This window comes from Saccostrea cucullata, unplaced genomic scaffold, assembly GCF_032062105.1.
Source record: "Saccostrea cucullata isolate Sc308-1 unplaced genomic scaffold, CSIRO_AGI_Scuc_v1 ctg17120, whole genome shotgun sequence".
Classification (NCBI taxonomy): domain Eukaryota; kingdom Metazoa; phylum Mollusca; class Bivalvia; order Ostreida; family Ostreidae; genus Saccostrea; species Saccostrea cuccullata.
In genome coordinates, this window is record NW_026938119.1 from 918 (window position 1) to 11,456 (window position 10,539).

The following is a 10,539-nucleotide window of genomic DNA, read 5'->3' on the forward strand; positions in this document are numbered from 1 at the left end:
TTAATTTTAATTGTAATTACCTTACTTCCGAGTAAACTTTCGTAACACGACATAGTCTCGTTCAACCAGACGCTCGGCTGTCTCCGTAAACTCCGACCAGCAGAGAGTCTGGTAAAGAATCACGTAAGCGTTTGTAACCGCCAGAGGACGCTATCTTGTTTTCATTTTAAAAATCCCTTTTGTAAGCAAACGTTATAAACGTTTCTTCTGCTTGATTGTTACTTTATATTAATAAACTGGCCTTTAATCAGAGATACCAAACGAGAAAACATAAAATCAATCGAAGGAATGTGTATTACGCAGGTAGGGCTACAACTACTTTCACTTTTGCTTTCGTACAGAATATTTGCAAGACGTAATAAAACACACTTACCTATAACTGGTGGGCATTACTGTAAACAATTCCTCTCTAACGGTTTTAACTTTTAGACATATAACTTTCACATCTTTAAGTTATTTTTCTGCTGATTTATCATGTATTTGTTTAAATCTTGTGGGTGTGTTCTTTTCAGCCAATCAAAAACTTTACCAGAATTTCGGTAAGCCTCGCTTTGGCGTTACAATCGATATCACGTATCTTTACCAGACCCTCTGGGTGGTCGGAGATTTACGGAGACAGCCGAGGGTCTGGTTGAACGAGACTAAACACGACACTGTGACTTTCACTTGAAATTTTTTAAATTTTAAAACTTTGGACAGCAAAATGTAATGTTTCAGGCTTAAAACCTCTTTGTGAAACAATTAACTAATGGTTGTTACCAGTGAGTCTTGTGATTATCTTGAACATGTTTAATGTTAGCTAGTCCTATGAGTATACCAAAGAGCAGGTCCAACAATGTCTTGATTAAGCTATATAGCTTTATTAAGCTATTTAAAATAGCTTAATAAAGTTATTTATATGCAGTTTTTAACAAAAACGTTTTTAGTGAGAAATAAACAAAAAGTCACAAGTAATTGACTATTCATATATGTACTTTGGGCTATCAAAAAAACAACCTAAATCATAGAAAGTTCTAACATTGCTGTTGTTGAATACTTTAAAGAAAAAGATGAATTTCCATTGTTTGGGTAACTGCACTGGTGGAAAGTGTCCTATTGAGTGCGATGAGGCGTGGATAAGTATGATTGCTTCTCATTGTGTTGAACTGTTACCAATCAATTATCTTGTTGGCTATAACTGACCTCTTTTATACAGTCAATTCTCGAATTATCGCCATTCGATTCATCGCCATTTTCGCAATACCGCCATGATTTCCCAAGAACGTTTTTCCTGCTATATAAAATTCTCTTTATAATGCCAAATTTGCATACCGCCATCGGCCACCCTGTTTTCACAACAAATGTCCATTTTTAAGTGTCAATTATCTCGATATACCGCCACAGTTGCGTGTGGTCAGTGAAGCGCGGCTAATTGGTTGATGCTGTCCCTGTAAAGCATGCAAATGCAGACGAGGAACATGCAATTAAGTAATTTAATTAGAATTAAATAAACAATTTTAACATGAACTGTTATAATAATTTTGTTTTCTGTTTTATAAAAATCATTTAGTCACGGTTTTGCCAGGAGCGGTTGTTGTTAAAGTACGTACGCCGATAACGATATTATTTGATGATCTATGCTTTAAACAATGCAAAGTTTGCTGAAAAAATTATTATACGGTATAAATTGTGAACGTTTCATTAACAATGATGCCATAAACAATTAATTAATTCAAGAATAAATTTTTATGTTCTATCGGCAATATATCATGACGATCGACCCAGCAGGTTTTTTTTCCCCCAAATATCAGATGTGCAGATTTACATGCATACACATGTACTTCTCTTTATTTCATAACTGCGCAAAAAAATTATTTGAAGAATTTTCAATCAGAAATGTTATATACATGTACATGTAACAATAAGAATAGAAATGCTAAATGGTATTTCAAAGAACGGTAACTCTACTTCTTGTTTTCTAAAAGACGAGAAATTCAATTCATCGCCAAAAATCGTTATACCGCCATGATTTCTAAATTACAAAAGGTGGCTGTTTATCGAGAATTAACTGTAATTTCATTCAAGAAATAACTGTGTGGTCACTCATCAATAGCCCCCCAAACTTTTAAAAATTTGAGTACAAAGTCTCTCAAGGAGACACAATTTGGTGAGTGATTTTTACATGCATTGCATTCAGAAGAGTTCAAAGTTTAATATTTTCACTGCACCAAGATGCGACTTTTTGCACATGCTAAAATAATAAAACATTTTGGAAAAAATTGTGATAAAATAGCTTAATCAAGCTATTCCGAATAGTTTAATAAAGCTATATAGCTAAATCAAGCTATATAGCTTAATCAAGACATTGTGCCGGACCTGAAGAGCATCAAGCCCACACACCCTCTTTTGTTGTTTTTTTTAATATAGGCTTTCCAGTTCTTTAGTGAACATATACACTTGATAAGCAAGGATGAATTTCCCCTTTGTGTATTCGACCTCATTCATGCTCATTCTGGGCCTGTTTGTGTTTCACATAAAGATGATGTAATCTACTTTTGAATTTAGAATAAATTTAGTAATGTTTTTTGAGATAATGAATTTCAAGTAAAGTGTCCTATAGATAACAATGCACACTGTCCAAAGGCGGATCCAGGGCTGGCACGCTGGGGGTGGCCCCTTATCCTAAAATTAAGGAAAAAAACATCTCTTATTTGTAATAGTTTGTTAGCGGCCTGGACCTTCACCAGGGCCTTGTCTTAGAACCACTGTGGGCTTAGTGCAGTCCCCAGACCACCTGCCTTCTACTACCCCCCCCCCCCCCCCACCCCCCATTATGAAATTCCTGGATCCACCACTGCTGTCACACTTTCATATTTCATGGTCATGGGATGGTTTGCTCCCATGGTTCAGGCTGGTATGCATGTTTAGGTCTGTTCCGTTCCGTGTTTTAAATATGGCCAGAGATGGTTTGGGCCACATTGTTATGCTCAAAATAAACCTTTTATAGCACATAGCACAGTAATGAGGGTTTTAAGTTGCATTTATAAATCATTTTAAGATATGATATGCATATAAATAATTTTAACCATTATATTTTGGTTTATTTTTTAAAGAGTTCAAAATTCATTAAAAATAGACCTTTTTCTTTAAAAATTGATATACCGTATAAGTAGAATTTTTAGTGAGGATTTAATTTTGGCATTATTAGCGAAGGTGTTAAGATTGCTAAAAATTAATGTCGCTAAAAATTAATTGCATTTTATTTGTAATAGCTTCTTAAGTTAGCATTTCAAAATCGCTAAAATTACCTCTCAATAAAAATAAATTACTATTTTTTAAGGAGAAATCGCTAAATTTGTGTCTCGCTAAAATTTCCACTTATATGGTATAATTTTCATTTTTTGCAGAGTGTTACTTATGATGAGACATATCAGAAGGGGGTGTGTTACGTAACAGAAACATGTCCTTCCCTAACTGGGTTATCCATGCCAGTGCTCTGGGAACAGTGGCCCTAGGTTCTCTTCTCTTAAGGTAATCGTTCAAGACATGTCAACAAAAAATTGAATATCATTTGAAATTATATGCTTTTTGACATTCACAAACTTTTATATCAAAAGTGCATTTGAAAAATTTATTTTAATTATGAAGAATGAAAATATATTCAGTGTATATCCTCTGTCGCTTTCTTGGGTAGCCATTACATTAATGAAAACATTTTCATACAGGTTCCCATGCAGCTATTGTTTTTCATTTCAGTTCTTTTTTTTTCATTATGCCATATGGCTCACCAGGCAGTATGACAAAATGAACAGTAATGCATGCTAACTTTAGTTCACTTGCTACATTGTTTAATATACATGTATACATATATATAGTGACAGTCATATTTATATACATTTATAGTCATACATATTTAGAACTATTCAAATTCATGATTGTAAGATTATAGTAGATGAGATTTTATTTTTCTTCCCTTAGAACTAAATACATTCAGTCCTTTTGATTTCTCTGTATTTAAGAGATTACCTTTCTGGTAAGGTGTATAAAGGAGAGGAAATGTTACTGGGGAAAACTGCTATAGTGACAGGGGCTAACTCAGGGATAGGAAAGGAGACAGCAAAGGACTTTGCTAGAAGAGGTATACAGGTTCCACCAAACGATGTCATAAAAATTGTCAACAATTTACAATTCTTTTGGCATGGTCAGATTAATTTTTTTTATGCAGATAGATTTTAAAGTTAATGATAACAAAACATTTTGAACAATTCTGTACAGTTTAGAAATGTCATCTTTTAATTAAGGTCTTCCGTTTCAGACGGAAGACCTTATAGTGATTCTACTGTTTCTTTTTCTTTTTCTTTTTCCTATTATTATTTTTGTTCCCTTTTTAAAAGCACGATTTCTCAGAGATGACAGGACAGATTCTCATGAAATTTTCAGGGGTGATAGAGTGTAAAAATATCTTTCAGATGCAGTTTTCAGTTTTTCAAAATTCACTTCCGGTCGTCAGATATGTCCGATTTCCGCTTTTTTCAAAAAAGTTTTGTCTGAGTCATATCTCAGAAACGGTAAAAGATTAAGACGCCAAACTTATATGAGTAATAGATCATGATTAGTAGGCATGTCCATTTGGGATAAGATTGTCCGCCGTCACTTCCGGTCGTCACAGGAAGTGATCAAAGAAATCGAAAATTTCAACTTTTCATTTATGAAACTTTTTTTGAATCACATTATAGCATCTTATTTGTAGTTTCGAAATATGTCAGTCCCACCGGAAACAAAAACGACAACTTCCGGTTATAAGAGAAAAACTGCATTTTTTAAGTATTTTTCTTTCCCATAAATATTTTTTATAGATAAAGTATTTGTAATGATTTTTGGATATGTTATTCAAACTGCAAATGTCTACAGTAACGTCAAATATCTTTGTAAAATTCACTTCCGGTCGCGTGATTTCCTGTCCTCAAAATGAGAAGTTATAATAGCTAGATCTCGTAAACGGAAAGGGATTAAGACACTAAACTTATACAAGTGGTAGATCTTGATATGTAGGCAAAACCATTTGGGGTAAGATCGTCCGCCGTCACTTCCGGTCGTCACAGGAAGTTATCAAAGAAATCGAAAAATTCAACTTTTCTTTATTGAAACCTTTTTTGCATTACATTATAGCATCTTATTTGTAGTTTCGAAATGTATCCGTCCCAACGGAAACAAAAATGACAACTTCCGGTTCAAGGAGAAAAACTACATAAATTGAGTATTTTTCTTTCCCATAAGTACTTTTAATAGATAAAGTATTTGTAATGATTTTTGGATATGTTATGCAGACTACACACGTCTACAGTAATGTATAATATCTCAGTAAAATTTCCTTCCGGTCGCATGATTTCCTGTCTTCAAAATCAGAAGTTATCATAGCTAGATCTCGTAAACAGTTAAAGATTAAGACTCCAAACTTGTATGAGTAATAGATCTTGATATGTAGGCAAAACCATTTGGGGTAAAATTGTCTGCCGTCACTTCCGGTCGTCACAGGAAGTGATCAAAGAAATAAAAAAAAATCAACTTTTCTTTTTTGAAACTTGTTTTGCATCACATTATAGCATCTTATTTGAAGTTTCGAAATGTATAAGTCCCAACGGAAACAAAATGACAACTTCCGGTTAAAAGAGGAAAACTACATAATTTGAGTATCTTTCTATCCCTTAAATTTTTTTTTATAGTTAAAGTATTTGTAATGATTTTTAGATATGTTATTCAGACTGCAAATGTCTACAGTAATGTCTAATATCTCAGTAAAATTCACTTCCGGTCGCGTGACTTCCTGTCCATAAAATCAGAAGTTATCATAGCTAGATCTCGTAAACGGTAAGAGATTAAGACACCAAATTAATAGGGATGGTAGACCTTGATAAGTAGACACATCTTTTGAGTCCGCCGTCACTTCCGGTTGTCACAGGAAGTGATCAAATAAATCAAAATTTTAAATTTTTCTTAATGGAATCTTTCTTAGTATTACCTTATAGCATCTTACTTGTAATTTCGAGATATGTAGTCCCACTTGTAAGAAAAACGACGACTTCCAATTATGAGAGAAAAATTGCATAAATTGAGTATCGCACTATCCCATAAATATCTTTTATAAGAAAGTATTTGAAATGATTTTGGGACATTTTATTCAGACTGCAAATGTCTAGAGTAACCTCAAATATCTTCTTTTAAAATTTACTTTCTGCAGGTCACGTGATTTCTTGTCCTCAAAATGAGACATTTGACCCTTACTCAAAAAGTAATAAAGAAATATACATTACCTTTATCTAGATTCAGCTTCAAGTGTTAATCTCAAGTTCACCTCTCTCTCTCTCTCTCTTTGATGACCTTGACCTTTGACCTTGATAAATGACATTGACCTTTGACCCCATTGACCCAAAGGTCACAATCAAGCTTAAGTATGTGGAGGTATTAACAACTCTCATTTTAACAAATGCTTATGAAATACCCACCCCCTCCCGTCCCTTAAAAAAATCAATAGCAACATCTTCTAACTCTGAAAAGACACCACAGATCGACATAAGATTAAGGATTTGAGTAGAAGACACCTTAAAGAAAGTGTCCTAAGAGTTTTACGGTGAGTCTCTTGAGTATGATGAAATTCTACGGAATATCGGCAAAAACTGCATTTTTTTCTGTCTGAAATTTAAATTCTGATGGTCATAAAATGAATTAAAGCTTGCATTGGCTATTTCTTCATTTGTTGTTAATATCATTCGATTCTCCTGCTCTAATACGACATTTTAATACCAAGTATTCTAGATTTCTTTGGTATGTGGAATTTATTTCAATTTTATTTAGATTTAATATTAATTGAATGAATCTTGATTTCATTTGAAATTTGATTTTTTTTTTCTAGAATAACACAATCTTATAAGAAATAGCGACTTTCAGCATAGTAAAAAGCAATACACGTTTCTTCCCTGTGTTTCCCATCTAGAATTACCTATTTGGAATTTATTTATGCTACTTTCAATGAATTTAATCCACACACATATTCCATTCCTATTTCGGTCAGGATTATTAAAATCCGAACCCGATTCTCTGTTTTCCTTTTCTATAATTACAAACTGGCTTGCATCTCTCGCTCATGTTTCTCACATGCTCTTAAATAATTTATCGCCATTCATTTCAAACATTAAACAACTCAAATCGGTTATTTTTCAAACATCTCTTTAATACATGTATAATGCACATATGATGCAGGTACACATGGGACATTTCACAACGTTTTCACTTACGCTTCCGTCTTGATGCGCAGATCAAATGCATGGTATTCATATTATTAGGTATATCATAATTTTAATAAGACCCTACCCCTTACATCTTAGCTTGAAAACAATTTCATTCAAGCTGATATATGCACCTAGGAGCGTGTTACAATGTTTTGAACGCGCTCTCTTTGCGTGATCAATGAAATCGTGGTTATCCCCGAGTCGACTCGTATAATCCAGGAAGTCTGTTTAGAGTATATTTATACCAACTACGAGCCCGATCTAAAATCCTTGTAGAGAAATGAGAATTTTGCTGTTTTATTTATTTTTTGGCTTTTTTTCTACTTCAGCCCAAATTATATTGAAATGCTTAAAAAGGTGGAAAGGCCGATAATTGTTCACTGAACAATTAGTCTACTAGTTTATGATATATCTGTTCTTTTTTAAAATAGAAAAAAACATCCTGCATACAGATTAATAGAGGAGAACGGAAGACCTTCTTTGTTGCTGTAGCAACAAGAGTTTCTAGTTTTATTTATATTCTTGCAGATATTTTGTTTAAGCTATAGTAATCCTGGCTTTGTGAAATTTGGTACAATACAACTTAATTTGTGCTAAAGAATTTTTTCTCATTTTATTGAAAAAATTAAATCACAGGTTAGGTAAAAAAATTCAGCTGAAATTTAATGAAAATGGCTAGTTTCAATATAGTACTAGAACAATTTTTCAATGTAAATTTAGCATTCAATATTTGGACTTGGACAGAGTACCTGGCTAAGCAGCCAGTCATTGACAACAAGGGGTTCATAATGTCAATTAAAATTCCTAATTTTATATATTTCTGTTTGAAAGAGCTCAGTACTCTCAGTACTTTGATTTATATCTCTGTTTGAAGGAGCTAAAGTAATCCTGGCTTGTCGAGACTTGGAGAAGTGTGCGGCGGCTCAGGATCTCATCAAACAGGAAACACACAACCAGAAGGTGTTCTGTAAAAAACTCGATCTCGCCAGCTTCAAGTCCATCAAAGAGTTCACTGATGACATTAAAAAAGGTGTTTGTTCACTGTATACAGGGAAATTTTGCCCCCATTTTATTTTTACCCCTTTCGCCCTATCCTACCTTGGGCGAATTTAAAATGGGTCAAATTCAAAGAAAACAATATAAATTCTTAAACAAAACTGATTGGGCGAATTTAAAATGGGACAAAATTGTTTTCAAGTGTGAAAAGGCAAAAATAACATGGAGCAAAAATAACCCTGTATACAATATGGGTCCTTTGTACAGAGCATAAATCTTGTCACAAAGAATAAAGTCTGTATTTGATATATTCATGACCACATTTACAATAATCAATTTATTATAGGTATTACCAAATCTTACTTCTTTAATACCATTACTGTCAACAAAATTGATTGGATTGACATTTTTTTTTTCTTTAAAAAAAACCTGAGTCCCAGCTGAAATTCAATTTTCAAAATGAACACAATTCCATGTATTACTTTCAAATTCCTTAAAATTTTTAGTCCTGCTTAAATAATCAATGGGATTCAAGGGGACAAGAAATTTATTTACCCACCTCTAATGATCCCTTACCTAGTCATTACAAAACTATACAACTCTACAGCAAAACTCGGTACTAACAAAGTCGCTGGGACCTATAAAATAACTTCGATATATCCGTAATTGATTATAACCGATTAACCGTATAAGAAATTCATTAAATTTATATAGCTGGGGATCGAAGATGAATTTGCAATATCTGTGTTCATACTGAACAAGTTTTACTGTACAACTAATAAATAATAACTACTGTATATCACTTAATTTATGCAACACCATATTTTTGCGAAAAAGACATTTACTCTTTATTTAATAGTGAGACAAAATTTTCATTAATCGTGGTTCTGCTCTTTATATTCTAAAATCTTTAAGAAAACTAATGTAAGCAAGACTGATATTTTTGCGAGCACTCTGTCTGGTGCAATTAAAGTAAAATAAAGTTTTTGTGAATAAAAATTGATTTTAAATTACAATATTTACATTTGCAAATGTTTTCCTTTATATAACACTACTGAAGGCAAGCGTTTTTATAACTGTGTAAATACAGGTACGGGGTCAAGAGGTTATAGATGTGCGTTTGGATAAACGTTCGACGTAATTTCTCTGTGACGTCATAAAGGGTCGACGCGCGTTTAGTGAATTACATACATGCCGTTGGGTTTGAAAAATTAACGCATCTCACACGTTAAAAGTAACAATCAGGCAAATATAAAGTATGAATAAGTCACAAATGTAAATATAAGTAATAAGGTATCATTTTTTGAGTTTTATTGAGATGTAAAACGGGTTGGCACATGATCAAATCTTCCATAAAGCCCTTCGGGCTTTATGGGATTTGATCACGTGACCAACCCGTTTTACATCTCAATAAAACTCAAAAAATGATACCTTATTTCTTAATTAATAAGACATGCATGATTCAAGTTGTCTCTGTCGTACATAATTTTGACGTGTATTGATACCGGTAAACCTCAAAAGAGAGAAAACACAGATACATGCAACTCATAATAAAACTTCTTCTTTTTTTCAGAGGAAAAATTTTTGGACATCCTAGTCAACAATGCAGGAGTGATGCACTGCCCTTACCAGAAAACTGAAGATGGGTTTGAGTACCAGCTGGGAGTGAATTATCTTGGTAACAAATTCATTTTTAGTTCTGCAGATTGGATAAGAACAGATTTCAGATTTAAATAAAATTTAGTTTTTTCAGCATTGTCAATAGCAACTCTCTCTCTCTCATGCCAATTCTCACAAAACAAAACAACCATATTAATGGAAAATTAAATAATTTTAATTTATACACATGGACTGATATGGGAAAATTCAAATCAAATGACAATTTTTTTTTTCCTGTATGTTTACTGTCTAATTTAGGTCCAGTCCAACTCTCTATGTTGTTTCTATTTTAGGTCCAGTCCTTCTCACTATGTCATTACTGGATCTTCTCATTAAGTCTGCACCCAGTCGTATCGTTAATGTATCAAGCAGTGTTAGCCAGGCGGGACATATAAACTTCAGTGATCTCAACTCAGAGAATGGCTACCATCTGACTCTCGCCTACAACCAAAGTAAACTGGCTCTCTTGATGTTTACAAAGGAGCTGTCTAAACATTTAAAAGGTAAAACATAGAACTTTGGACCTCAAACATTTTTTTATGTGAACAATGAAGTGGGTTGGAACTTGGAAGTCCCAAACACTTTCCCTCCAATATTGTTAAGTTTTTATCAAGCCCAT

At 33.3% G+C, this 10,539-nt stretch overlaps 1 protein-coding gene across 1 annotated transcript; it reads left to right on the forward strand.

Annotated features, from left to right (window-relative positions):
* The first annotated feature begins 644 nt into the window (after positions 1-644).
* LOC134249454 (retinol dehydrogenase 13-like) lies at positions 645-10,449 on the forward strand. Its single transcript, XM_062731805.1, has 6 exons — positions 645-761; positions 3,387-3,510; positions 3,999-4,117; positions 8,140-8,295; positions 9,835-9,939; positions 10,214-10,449. The coding sequence occupies exons 2-6, from the start codon at positions 3,440-3,442 to the stop codon at positions 10,432-10,434; spliced, it is 672 nt and encodes a 223-aa protein (XP_062587789.1). The 5' UTR covers positions 645-761; positions 3,387-3,439; the 3' UTR covers positions 10,435-10,449.
* Positions 10,450-10,539: the final 90 nt, after the last annotated feature.

What these genes read in the sequence shown, in the direction of transcription:
- LOC134249454 (XM_062731805.1), top strand. Translation starts at nt 3,440, where the DNA reads ATGTCCTTCCCTAACTGGGTTATCCATGCCAGTGCTCTGGGAACAGTG. An exon ending in CACTGATGACATTAAAAAAG is followed by an intron (nt 8,296 to 9,834) that starts GTGTTTGTTCAC and finishes TCTTTTTTTCAG; the next exon opens with AGGAAAAATTTTTGGACATC. An exon ending in GCTGGGAGTGAATTATCTTG is followed by an intron (nt 9,940 to 10,213) that starts GTAACAAATTCA and finishes TTTCTATTTTAG; the next exon opens with GTCCAGTCCTTCTCACTATG.